This window comes from Heteronotia binoei, chromosome 11 (genome assembly GCF_032191835.1).
Source record: "Heteronotia binoei isolate CCM8104 ecotype False Entrance Well chromosome 11, APGP_CSIRO_Hbin_v1, whole genome shotgun sequence".
Taxonomy (NCBI): Eukaryota; Metazoa; Chordata; class Lepidosauria; order Squamata; family Gekkonidae; genus Heteronotia; species Heteronotia binoei.
Genome location: NC_083233.1, coordinates 20,154,926 through 20,169,101, shown reverse-complemented (window position 1 = coordinate 20,169,101; position 14,176 = coordinate 20,154,926). Strand labels below are relative to the sequence as shown.

The following is a 14,176-nucleotide window of genomic DNA, read 5'->3' as shown; positions in this document are numbered from 1 at the left end:
GCACAATTCTCTTTGGTTTAATTATCCCACGTATTTATTCTACTTTCATGAATATTTTGAACCCCCTGGTGAATCTGTATGGGTTGTCTGCGCAGAGTTGTACAAGAGTTGTCTGGAGTTTCATTAACATTTTTTTTTAAAAAAAATACAATTATTATGGCGATATTGCTCTAGCCCTTGTAAGGTGCAGGAAATGTTCACAGCACAAAACTCTCTTTCCATATACTGAATTTTGTTGTTATTTTTTTATACCTTTTGTTGGGGATATGTACTTGCGACTCCCCCGAGGGGGGGGGGCACAATTCCCCTTGGTTTAATTATTCCATGTATTTACTCTATTTCCATTAATATTGTCAACCCCCTGGTGAATCTGTACGAATTGAGAGTTGTCTGCAGCTTTTAAAAAAATGTTTTTAAAGACGATTATTACGGTGCTAATATTGCTCTAGCCCTCGTAAGGTGCAGGAAAAAAAAGTTATCCCAAGCTATGTTCTTAAAATAAACGCACTGGAGAGCGCTTGGGAGCCATTCCCTCTCGGCTATACCTCAGCTGTCCTTCTGCCTCACGCCCTCCCCCGCTCCGAAATGGCGCCCTTCGGTGCCTGTGTGGCGAAACAGGAATGTCCCCCCTTTCCGCTCCCTCAGGTAGGAGTTCATGAACGGCGGGATTCACACACGGGGGCAGCGCCGCCTGCTGCCTCACAGCAGCCCCATCCGCGGCACGTTTGACTGAGAAGCCGGCCCCACTGATTCCAGTACGGCTTACTTTGAAGTCAGCGGCTGCCTCAGCGCCCCCTCGGGCACCTCTCCTCTCCTCCCCTCCCCCACAAGGCGGGCTCTTCTCTCCCCCCCTCCCGCCAGAATCCCAGCTCATAACTCTCTCGCGCTCTCCCGGCCGTTCCCTAAACCCACCGTCCCTCCCTGCCTCCAACGGCCAAGCTGGGTCCAAAATCGCCCCTACGCCGCTCCTCCCCCCCCTCCCTTTCTCCTCTCGCCGCCTGCCAAAGCGGGGGCTGTTCCTTGCATCAGGCTCTCCCCCCCGGGGTTGAGAGGCGGGGGCAGAGACTGTCCCGGCCGGCGCTGATCTTAAGCTCCGATTGGCCGCTGTCTACGCTGACGTCACGATCATGATGAGAATTAATGATCGGAGGCGCTGATTTCATTGTGTGACGCCGGGACCGACCCAGCCGAAACCGGCTGAATTCGGGAGGCCAGAGCCCCCCCGCCGGATCGGCCCCGCCCGCCTCACAGAGCACGGTGGGTTCGGCGGTGAGGGGGGCATGGAAAGGGGGAGGGGCGGGGATGAGCGCGCGGCTTCTGAAAAGGGGAGGGCATGAGCGGAGGAAAGGCGGCCGGAGGGCTAGGCGGGCGGCCCTCTCCAGCCTCTTGTGGGGGTTGGGATGGAGAAAGATGCCCCCTCAGCTGAGGGCTAGAGTGTGGGGGGGAGGGGCAGGGAAAAGCGAAGCTCAGCTTCAGTATGGTGCTCGCAGACCGTGACTGGGGACACGCATGCGCACCAGCCCTTCGCTTGATCTGCGGCTGGAGACGGCGGTGTCATCCGCCGCTGCGAACCGCCCTGACGCATGCGCATAGGGTGCTCGTCGTAATCAATTGCGCATGCGGGGCAGGGGAGTAATAAGTTCCAGTTCTACGTGAGTGCGTGCCTTCGTCCTTTTTAGATGCTTAATCGTCACACGCAAAGTCCACCTTTTTTTGTAAGCCGGGGGAAAAGTCTTTTTAATAGCAAAATGTTTTCACGCATGCGCATGTTGCTGGTGGCGGAGGGGGGGGTAATTCGCGCATGCTCATCATTGTTAGGCCGTATTTCCTTTTTGAATGGGGAAGAGTACGCATGCGTGATAGTGCATGAGCTCGTTAATGAAGGTTGTTAAAGTTACCAAGGGATGGCGAATGGTGGCTTGGGTGGTAGCGTTTCTGGTTGTGATTGGTTGAATTTTTGTATACGAGCTCACTTTGAAGGAGTGGGCTAGGAGGGTATAAATATTCTGATTTACAGCTATTTACTTTCTGCAGGTAGTGATGAGAACAGGATAATGTGTACTAAGCTCTAGCATATAGTTAACTTCCAGGTATGATAGAAGGATATTATCCCAGTATATCTATTGATAAAATAGCTTCTCTATTCCTGCACAAAAACCTTGATAGTATCTATCTGCATAAATTGATCTTAATTTTAAAATACAGCTTACTGGAGAAAGTAATTCTGTAGATCTGCAGATGTACTAGTATATAGTGGCAAAATAATTAGTAATGTCTCTGGACATGCTCCAATGAGATTGCATGCAATATGTGCCTCTTTGTTCATAAACACATGAGCAGTACTCCCTCTAAGCTGTGGAGTCCTGTGAGCTGGCATTAAAGTTGTAAACTACTGCATATTCTGGGGCTGAGCTTAGACAAAACAATTGTGAGCTGGAGGTTAAAAAACTGTGAGCTAGCTCACACTCAGTTTAGAGAGAACACTGCACATGAGTAGGATAATGCATGTCAAAATCAGTACTTATTAGTTAAATAGTATTTCCATGAAATTTCATAGCTTATTCAATAGAGTATGTGATAGGTATACTTGTGAGTTCAGGTGAGGTGAGATACTGATCAGTCATCCAGTCACATTTTGTCAGTGATGATATTATTCATTAGAACAAAGTTAAGAGTCCAGTGGCATCTTTGATGATTATAGCTGAGATCAGAAGCACTTATGCATTTTGATTCTAAGTGGTCCTTTGTGACAGCAACCCCTGGCCTCTATAAGTAATGTTTGAAGAAACTGTTTCAATGTATCTGACAACATGTGCTTGCACACAAAAGCTTCTACTGTGAATAAAACTTTGTTGGTCTTAAAGGTGCCACTAGACTCAGACTTTGTTATGCTGCTTCAGACCAACACAGTTACCTTACCTGAATCTAAAACTATTCACTGTTAACTTTGTCACAGATGGTTATAACTTCAGTGTAATTGTTCCTCGGTAACAACTTATTTTTTAAAAAAAATATCATGTACATAACAAAATTTCATCCAAGTGGTTGCTTTAAAAACACATGACCATTATTCTACAGGTAAACTGACGGAATCTTTTTTTTAAAAAAAACTGGTCATGGTCAACTATGAAATAAATGAAACAAAACAAAGATTTGTGTGGACCCCGGGAGAATGTGTGGATCTGTGTTCTGTGTAAGTTTGAAAACAACTTCTAAATGATAGGGAACACATACACGGAATATCATTCATTTAGTATGGTGTTTTCAGTTCACAGATGCTAGGTTCGCTGTCTAGGTTACTTTGAGGAAACTTTTGTTGATTTAGTGCAAATGGCATTGGTTTCACTTTGGTAAGGTGCTTTTGATTGTGCTCCTTTTCCTCCATGTAGGCCTCATAAGGACTAATGTAATGGTTTGCTTTCTTTCTTACAAACTAGAATTCAGGCAGATTTTAAAATCTTGGTTTCTAAGGAACGGAACAAATACTAGTTTGCATTAAAATGAAAGTCTTTTATTAGATCACTGCGCATGATGGGAAGGATATTGTTAATGTGGACCTGAGGTTCATTCATATACTGAGAGCCATGTTAGAGGTGCCTTGGCAGTATCTCACATTATAATGCTACCGTCCATTGTGGGCATCATCTTGGCTATCCCCAAAACATTGGCTTCCTGTTCTCTCTCATGCATGTAGTTTTTGCCTTATAAGGGACATGTATAGTTCAGGTCAGCTGTGGGGGGGGGGGGGAATGACTTGTTAAGGCTTTCTACCTTTCACTAAGGTAGACTGTAATGGAGTCAAAATAGAGCAGAAGATGTATTATGCAGGCGTAACTAGATTAGACTATGCAAAAGAAAGGGGGGGAGCTCTGTTTGCACCACAGCCTACTTTGTACAATGATGTAGTGGCTGTTATTCCTTTGAAAACTTATAAAAGTTATCAACAGCTTTTTCATGACTCTGGGTCACTGTGTTTCAAATTGTACACTCCCTCCTAGCCCCCCCCCCCCCAGGGATAATAAGATAACCACCACCCCCCCCCCCAAGGTGTTTTTCTCCCAGGAGCTGAGTGGCAGAGAAGCCATTACCAGCAGAAGAGGTTCCCTCACCCAAGGAAGGTGGGTTGGACCCTGGAAGGACCAGTTACATAAAAAGACTAGTTAGGCAGCAGCGTTCGGAGGCTTTGTGTTTTTTTTCCCTTGCTGGCTCCTTTACATGTTCATTTTGCTGTGTTGGTTGAAAACAACCTGTTAAAGTTGTTGCTCACGGGTGTTTTTATGCACTACCTGTTTGGTAGTACCCCACCTTGTTCAGTAAAGCAGTTTGTTTTAATTAGCCTGGTCCTCAGGCCTCAAGCATTACCATTCACCTGGCAATACCCTCAACATTAGAAGGTATGGAAGGGCAAAGGAAAGGAGGAATACTCTGGGCCCTCCCTAGTTTGAAATCCCAGAGTAGTGACGGCCAAACAAGGACCTTGCCTGCTCCAGGGGTGAAGGAGGCCTAAGGAAAAGCAGGGATATATGGGGTTAGAGGGCTCTTGGGAGGGAGAACCCATCTTAGACAAGCCTCCAAACTGCCCTCATCTACTCAAGTCAAGCTTAGACCTGTCTCCAGCATTACCTGGAGTACGTGGGGCCTCTGTAAAAGGAAGAACAGGAAAAATCTAGTATGAGATAGTCCTCAATTGAGCAAATCTGGAGATATAGTTTAGGCAGTCCACAGTTGAAGATTGCAATAGAAGCAACTTGGAAGACGTGTGTTGTGACCTTCTCCTCACACATATCTCCAAAAAGTCATACTATTTTCTCCAGGATCTCCCTGATGAATTGGATAGTCTTAGAACTCACAGCTGACTGATGGTGACCCCACAGGTTTTTCAAGACAAGAGACGTTCAAATTTGGTTTGTTAAAGCTAGACAAATTATATGTAGCTTTGTTGGTCTGTTGAGGGGAAGAATCCAAAAACTGCCTCCAGGTGGGGCCTGGAGATTTCCCACTTTTACAACTGATCTCCAGAGGTCAGCTCCCCTGGAAGAAAATGGCAGCTTTGAAGGGTGGACTCTATGGCATTATACCATGCTGAGCCCCCACCCTCCCAAAACCCTGTCGTCTCTCGGATCCGCCCCCAAGGTCTCCGGGTATTTTCCAACACAGACCCGGCAGCCCTAAGCCACACAATACTTGCTTGTCTTCTTTTTCTAGGAAACACTGCTCAGGATTTTAATGTGCATCACAAAATTAATGCCCACCTTTGCTAACATTAGAATTACCACAATGTTTTTGTTTCTAGATCTTGCAAAGGACTGGAAACTGATTCAAGTAACTGCTTGGCTTTTATGTTTTATTACTAAGGGACAGCAGCAATTGCACCTTTGCCCAGATTGCCTTTTGATGCAAACAAGTACTTTTTTAAAAAAACCTAACACGATCCAACAGCACTCAACTCAATCTGCAAACTGCATCCTTTTATTCAGTTATAATCCATAGATCTGTGCTTTCCATCATGCCCAGCGACTTTCTCTCCTCCCATTACCCTTGTTTTGTGGTGTTCCTCACAACATCCAGTGGGAAGAAGAGTTCTGTTGAACTTGAAAGCTCCTTGTAAGTTTTAGTTGTTTGTAACAAACTCTGCTGTTGTCTTTGGTTTTTTGCCCCCAATGGACCAATATAAGTAGTTGCAATTTTCTATAAGAAACATAGCAGTTGGAGGGTTTGTAATGTATCTTGATGTTACAGTAAAGGTAACTTTGTAATAACAAAATAACTATTTGCGGAACTTTTTCTGCGTAAAACATATTTGATTTGGAGTAATTTTGAGTAATGTCCACTCTAATTAATTGTAACTTTGTATTGCATGTTGGAGATAAAAGCCTTTCAAGATTGCTGCTTGGCTTGTATCAGCAAGTTTTTGATATTGATTTTTCCTACTTTTGTGTCCACTGGCTGTAGTTGGAAGTCTCTTTAATGAGCGTCTGCTTCGTATGCAAATATTGACTTTTCCATCAAACTTATGGAGAGAAATGCAGTCTATATATGTCTCTTGAAGTCCGAGCTGATGATACTGAAGGTTTGATGGATGCTTGTAGAAAGGACTTATGAGTAAGTGCTGACTTGGGTGTTAGTATTTATTGCATTTAAAATGTGACTTGCTCATCCAGGGAAAAAGTGTGTGTGTATTAGGTTTATTTATTAAGAACATTTACAACCCACATTTCTGTTCAAAGTAAATATACAAGGCAGATTAGAAACACTTTCAAAATTACATAAAACCCATATGAAACAAATAACAATCAGCTGCTGCTAAAACACTTAAGATACCAGAGGAAAATGAGCAGAAAGTGGGCTTTCTGCAATTAAAGTTTTCAACAGCTGCCAGAAATCTTATCAGGAAGGAACCAGTGCAGAGATGAATTCCACAGTGCATGGTAGAGTGAGTTTTACAATGATGGACCTGGATGCTAAGGGAGCCCTTATGTGGGTCTCTCTGTCAATCAGATTCCTTAACCGATGTCAGAGAATGAGCTGGTGTGTATGGGTGGAAGGATTTCACCAGGTATCCTAAACTGGGGCCATTCAAGTTTTTAAAGGTTATCACCAGCAATTGGTGTTTGGTCTGGAAGAACACTGGCTGCCAAAGTAATACAGGATGGAAGCTATGGTTGCTGTGTTGTGCTTCTTGCATCCAGCCCATGTAAACATCTTGTTTGCAGTCTTGTCAACTCCCTGAAGCTTCTGAATCGTCCCTAAAGGCAGCCCTTTATGGACCACATCTCAGTAGTCCATCTTGGATGTTAACAGCACATGTGTGATCATGGCCAGGTCTGTCTTCTCCAGAAAACGAAAGAGGCTTGTCTGATGGGTACATGGCAGAGAGCCTTTTCAGTGGCAGCTCCGCCGTTATGGAATAGTCTCCCCAGGGAGGTACACCTGGCCCCCTCTTCGTTGATCTTCAGGAGGTGGTTGAAGAAGGTTTTCTTTAGGATTGCATTTGACTGATTATTTTTAATTGGCAGTGCTATTTGGGAATTTTTATTTTGAAGACTTCAATGGGATTTTGTAATTGTATTTCTGCATTTATGTCTGTGTGTCTGGTTTTATTTAAGTTGTGAGCCGCCTTGAGTTCCGCAAGGGAGGAAGACAGCTAATAAATGTTTTAAACAAATAAAAAGCCACAGCTAGTATATCCACTTCAGAGAGAAGAATGAGGTCCTGATTATTTCAGTCTCCTGGGCACCCGGGGTCAATGGGGCATTAAGAAGCACATCCAGACTGTGAGCTTGCTCCTTTTGGGGATGAGTGCAGGTTGAACTCCTGTTTCTCACTATGTTTGCCTGCAACTTGCAATGTCTTTGTTTTGTCTGGATTTAATTACAGTTTACTTACTTTCATCCAGTTTCTCCCAGCCTCCAAATGTTGATTAAACTCATTCATAGCTTCTCTAGGTCTTGATGAAATGGAAAGTTGTTATCCACATACGGGTGACCCTTGACTCCAAATCCCTGGGACATGTTCCGATGCCTGTGTTCAGATGTTAATCTTAATGAACATTGAGATGAACATAGTATCCCTAGAAGGTCATTTGAATTCCCTGTTTGTGAGAGGAGGAAATGAAAGCTTAACCTGTGAGCTGGCATTGGTACTCGAATGGTAGTCATGCTTTTCCAGATGAGAAGAGAGAAAAGAGCAAGATAACACATGAAGAATCAGCAACAAACCAGGCTTGTGCACATGCTGACCATTTAGAAGTGATGATTGAATACGTTGGTAGTTAGGATAAGATTGCTGTTTTGTTGTATGTTCTGCTCTTCCTAAGTCAGCCTTCAAAGTATTCTCTTGCCTCTTAAAATGCGTAGTACACATGAAGATGCTTTCTCTTGAATCAGACCACTGGCCTGTAAACGTCAGTCCTGTTTACTCAGGCTAGTAGTAGCTCTCCCAGGTCTCAGGCAGAGGTGTTTTGCAGCTTCACCTGCTGCCTAATTGGTTTAACTAGTGATGATGGGGATTGAACCTTGCATTTGGTTGTGGACAGCAACGGGTCAGTATAAAATCTGGCACTCTCATGCCACCTTCTGTAACCACCTTCAGTAACCCTCCCCCTTCCTCAGGTGACCTTTGGAAATTTTTATTCACCATCTTGAGAAGTGTATTGTATTAGTTGTATATATGTTTAGGTATTTCAATTTTGGTTTTTAAATGGATTTATTTATTGTTTTCTTCTGTTGCAAGCCACGCTGATCCCTGCTTGCAGGGGAGGGCGGTCAAGAAATCAAATTTAATAAATAAATAGAGTAGATGCTCTGCCACTGAGCCACAGCCCTCCAGTTCAGTTAGTTGTGACTTTTATTTCTACAGCTGATTTTTGTTGCACTGGTTTTAAAAGGTAAAGGTAGTCCCCTGTGCAAGCACCAGTCGTTTCTGACTCTGGGGTGATGTTGCTTTCACAACATTTTCATAGCAGACTTTTTACTGAGTGGTTTGCCATTGCCTTCCCCAGTCATCTGCACTGGTTTTAGCAATAACATAATTTCAAAGAACTAATACTCAGACACTGTTGTTTCAAATGTGAGTTACTTTTTAGATCTATACTTACTGGGGAATAGATACTGGCATTATTAGTCTAGTCAGGAGTGTCAAACTCATTTGTTATGAGGGCCAGATCCGACATAAATGAGTCCTTGTCACGTCAGGCCATATGTGTCATAACATGTAATGGTAGGTAGCAGAGATATAAACTTTATATAAAGGACGTCGACAAACACAATTAAAGATTTTAAAAAATTTAAAACATGATTAAAACATTAGCACATTGGTCTTAAAGTTGCTTTTTTTGTATCTCTCCCATGCAATCCAGGGAACTGGGCATAGGAAGCTCTAGGTGTTTCCTTCCTTCCCCAGGGGACTAGGAGAGGGAGGAGAGTCAGGCAATAGAAGGAAGAGAGGCTTGGGTCAGTAGCTCTGATGTGCAATTGAGAGAGCCTGGCAGAGCAAGTTCTCCCTCCCCACATTCCTCCCTAAGGGAGGAGCCTCAGCCAATGGAGAAAATAAAGGCTTTGCTCTGTAGCCCCTGTGCTATTGATCAAGTTGTGATGCAGTAGGAAGCAAGAGGGAGGAAGAGGGGCTCAGACAACAGTTTGTTGATCAGAGGGGTGGTGGTTTGCTGATTAGAGGCCTGATTCATCCTCTGGGCCGCATGTTTGATATCCCTAGTCTATGTAATGAGATGACAGATCCAGACTAAATTTTCCATCAACAGAATGGTGCTTTCCAGCTTCCCATAGCCCACTGATCTCCACATAATGCTGCTTCTGGAGGTTAAGGGAACTCGAGAAATTACATGAAGGGAGTTTGTAATGGGAATGGATGGAAATTGCCAATGTAGTTTGGATCCGACCCTATTTGAGTGCTTCATGATCAAATATGTCATGTTTTCCTATACTGCTGTGCTTTTTAGTCACATATAAGTGATTTGTTAGAAATAATCATTCAGATTACGAAACGTTAACTTGACTCTTTGTTTTGTGTATGTGTGTCAGCACTAGTAAAACTGATGTGGTTAGAAAGAGCTGTAGATTTTCTTGGTTTCTTGGAGCAGAGTTAACTTGCCTACTCCTAAGAAATGTATGTTTATGGTTCTAATTAGATTTTGTAGTATAGTTGTCTATACTACAATTCCATACCCATACCCATTAAATAAAAAAAACCCCTAAATGCCAAGTTTTCTTACAATAACTATTCTCTTTCTTATTTATTTATGTTATATTCATAGTCTGCCTTTCTCGCTTAGACTCAATGCTGATTACAATGGAGTGAGTCAATATAGTCAACAGGATGGGATATTCAGTGAACAATGCAATAGGAATTAGGGTTGTAGAACCAACCAAAAGTCTAAAAACAGAGCTGAAGCAAAGCAGGAGAGACATTCAGTGATATCAAAATTACATAGCGGGGCCCTAGCTTTAGCAAGCTGTACACGTTGTTTTAGACCACAACCCCTAATAATTTATCCCAGTAACTTTGTGGGACATTTAGTACACTGCAACTCTATTGCCTGCATAGAAAAGCCTTCGTGAACAGTTTTTCATAATTTCTGGACAGCCAGAAGAATGGGAGCCTTCCTGACCCCCTCAGCCAGGCCCCAGTGGAGAAGGCATGTGCATGGGCGGTTGCTGGTTTTGCCAATTGCAGATTGGCAACTGCAAAAGACCCAGCTCTGATATGGTGGAAAGCAGGGCGATAGGCCATCTTGGAGATATGAGGATCCAAGACCATGAAGGGCTTTGTATGTAATAGCTAATGATCTTAAATTGAGCCTGGTAACTGATGTTTAGTGTTGGGAGAAAACATAGACTATGTGGGAATTTCAGAAACTTGGTGGAATGAGGAGAATCAGTGGGACACGATGATTCCTGGATATAAGTTATATCGGAAGGATAGGGAGGGAAGGGTTGGAGGTGGGGTGGCTCTGTATGTCAGAGAGGGTATACGGTCCAGTATGACTGAGGTCAGAGAATTAGATTCCCTTCTAGAAATGCTTTGGGTTGAAATAGAGGGCCCAAAAGAAAATTTAACTATGGGAGTTTGTTATCGCCCACCAAATCAAAAGATAGAGGATGATTATAATATGATGGAAGGATTAAAGATAGTGGCTAAACGTAAAAACTGTTGTCGTAATAGGTGATTTTAACTACCCACAGATTGATTGGGTCAATATGTGTTCTGGTCGAGAGAAAGAGATTGAGTTTCTTGATGCTCTCAATGACTGTGCTATGGAACAGATGGTCTCAGAAACTACCAGAGGTGGGGCGATCCTGGATTTGGTCCTAAGTAATGCCCAAGACTTGGTGAGAGATGTAAAAGTGATCGCACCGCTTGGAAGAAGTGACCATAACATTATTGATTTCACCATTTGTATAAATAAAGAGTTGCCCCAAAAGACCAGCACAACCACATTTAACTTTAAAAGGGCTAAATTCTCTGAGATGAGGCATGTGAAGAGGAAACTGAAAGGAAAGGTAAATACAGCCCAAACCCTTGGGGAAGCTTGGAGGCTATTTAAAACTACAATCCTAGAAGCTCAGATAAAATATATACCACAAGTTAGGAAAGGCACAAACAGGTATAAGAAAAGGCCTGCATGGTTAACAAACAAAGTAATGGAAGCTGTAAAAGGTAAGAAGGACTCCTTTAAGTGGTGGAAAGCTAGTCCAAGTGAGATTAATAAAAGGGAACACAGACTGTGGCAAATCAAATGCAAGGCTGTGATCAGGCAGGCAAAAAGGGAATATGAGGAGCATATTGCAAAAAACATAAAGACCAACAATAAAAATTTCTTCAAGTATATTAGAAGCAGGAACCAGACATGGAGGCAGTGGGGCCCTTGGATGACCAAGGGGTAAAAGGATTACTGAAGGAGGATAGGGAAATGGCTGAGAAGCTGAATGCATTTTTTTCCCTCTATCTTCACTGTGGAAGAAGTGTTTGCCTGCTCCAGAACCACTAATTTTGGAAGGGGTGTTGAAAGACCTGAGTCAGATTGAGGTGACAAGAGAGGAGGTCCTACAACTGATAGACGAATTAAAAACTAATAAGTCACCAGGTCCGGATGGCATACATCCAAGCGTTCTGAAAGAACTCAAAGTTGAACGTATGGATCTTCTGACAAAAATATGTAATCTTTCATTGCTAACTGCCTCCATCCCTGAGGACTGGAAGGTAGCAGATGTCACCCCCATTTTTAAAAAGGGTTCCAGAGGAGATTCGGGAAATTACAGGCCAGTCAGTCTGACTTCAATACCGGGAAAGTTGGTAGAAACCCTTATCAAGGACCGAATGAGTAGGCACATTGATGAACATGGGTTATTGAGGAAGACTCAGCATGGGTTCTGCAAGGGAAGATCTTGCCTCACTAACTTGTTACATTTCTTTGGGGGGGTGAACAAACATGTGGACAAAGAAGACCCAATAGATGTTGTTTACCTTGACTTCCAGAAAGCTTTTGATAAAGTTCCTCATCAAAGGCTCCTTAGAAAGCTTGAGAGTCATGGAGTAAAAGGACAGGTCCTCTTGTGGATCAAAAACTGGCTGAGTAATAGGAAGCAGAGAGTGAGTATAAATGGGCAGTCTTCGCAGTGGAGGACAGTAAGCAGTGGGGTGCTGCAGGGCTCAGTACTGGGTCCCATGCTCTTTAACTTGTTCATAAATGATTTGGAGTTGGGAGTGAGCAGTGAAGTGGCCAAGTTTGCAGATGACACTAAATTGTTCAGGGTGGTGCGAACCAGAGAGGATTGTGAGGCACTTCAAAGGGATCTGTTGAGGCTGGGTGAGTGGGCGTCAATGTGGCCAATGAGGTTCAATGTGGCCAAATGCAAAGTAATGCACATTGGGGCCAAGAATCCCAGCTACAAATACAAGTTGATGGGGTGAAAACTGGCAGAGACAGACCAAGAGAGAGATCTTGGGGTCAAGGTAGATAATTCATAGAAAATGTCAAGACAGTGTGCGATTGCAATAAAAAAGGCCAATGCCATGCTGGGAATTAGGAAGGGAATTGAAAACAAATCAGCCAGTATCATAATGCCCCTGTATAAATCGATGCTGCGGTCTCATTTGAAATACTGTGCGCAATTCTGGTCACCGCACCTCAAAAAGGATATTATAGCATTGGAAAAAGTCCAGAAAAGGGCAACTAGAATGATTAAAGGGTTGGAACACTTTCCCTATGAAGAAAGGTTGAAACGCTTAGGGCTCTTTAGCTTGGAGAAACGTCGACTGTGGGGTGACATGATAGAGGTTTAGAAGACAATGCATGGGATGGAGAAAGTAGAGAAAGAAGTACTTTTCTCCCTTTCTCACAATACAAGTACTCGTGGTCATTCGATGAAATTGCTGAGCAGTCAGGTTAAAACGGATAAAAGGAAGTACTTCTTCACCCAAAGGGTGATTAATATGTGGAATTCACTGCCACAGGAGGTGGTGGCGGCTACAAGCATAGACAGCTTCAAGAGGGGGTTAGATAAAAATATGGAGCAGAGGTCCTTCAGTGGCTATTAGCCACAGTGTGTGTATATATATGTGTGTGTGTGTATATAAAAATATTTTTTTTTTGCCACTGTGTGACACAGAGTGTTGGACTGGATGGGCCATTGGCCTGATCCAACATGGCTTCTCTTATGTTCTTATAGTGGGCATCCAGTGAGGTGCCTGCAGGATGGGAGTCATGTGCATGTTTCATCCAGCTCCTGATATTAGCTAAGCTGTGGCATTCTAGCACCAGCTGGAATTTCAGAACTGATTTTGAGGGGAGACCAATATACAGTAATCTTGTCTTGATGTTACTCTGGCATTGAATTCAGATGGCCAAATCAGCATCTTTTGAGCTTTTGAGCTAGGCTGAGTTGGAAGAAAACCGTTTTTTTTTTTTTTTGCAGCTGCATTAACTTACGGTACTTTTCCAGTAATAACACTGGGTCTAGTATAGCCAAAAGGGCTTGAGTCAGCAAGGGTCAGTTGAACTCCATCAGAAGTTGGAAGCACAATGTTCTTCAAGGCCTCCTTCTTCCCGACCTCTGATTTTTTAGGATTTAGTTTTCAGTTTGTTCACTCTTCGTTAATGTACCACTCAGGCAGTGATTCAGGACCTCTACTGCCTTATACATTAAAGAAATACCTATATAGACTAAAGAATGGAATATAGTTATCATCCTCTATTTTAGATAAAATCTCTCTTTCACTTGAGTATCCACTGCAGACTTATTAAAATGAACCCAGAATTGGGCAAAGACCAGTCGTCCATCTTATCCAGCATACTGTTTCACAAAGCAGCTACCCTGGAGGGCCAAACAAACAAGGCATAGAGGGTTGGTGTTCAGGGGTTTGTCGCCTCTGTATATGGACATGCACTTTACTCGCCATGGCTAGTAACCACTAATACACTTCTTCATGAATCTAGCCCTCTTTTTAAAGCCAGCTATCTATTCTTGTGGCCATCACTGTGCCTTCCACCCTATGCTTAGTGTTTTAGTCACAATTCCTGACTTGTCAAAGGCATTCCATCACATTGCATTCTGGGAAGGTTTAGTATCTGATGGGTTTAGTATCATGAGGATGGTTTTCTAATTTGTACCAACGTGTGGCATCTGAAATGTTTTTGAAATAATGTAGTGGTGGGAGG

At 43.2% G+C, this 14,176-nt stretch overlaps 1 protein-coding gene across 2 annotated transcripts in view; it reads left to right on the top strand.

The window, feature by feature from the left end:
- The first annotated feature begins 1,046 nt into the window (after window positions 1-1,046).
- HDX (highly divergent homeobox) overlaps window positions 1,047-14,176 on the top strand; it is a 57,613-nt gene continuing 44,483 nt past the window's right edge. The window contains exon 1 of one of the 2 annotated variants that reach the window (XM_060249935.1): window positions 1,047-1,257. Coding sequence is in view for 1 of the 2 variants with exons in the window: in XM_060249936.1 (XP_060105919.1) it covers window positions 1,680-1,715 (36 nt within the window). In the remaining variant the exon portion in view is untranslated. Of the gene's footprint in view, window positions 1,258-1,561; window positions 1,716-14,176 lie in introns of those variants that run through there. The other variant, XM_060249936.1, reaches the window with a different exon arrangement.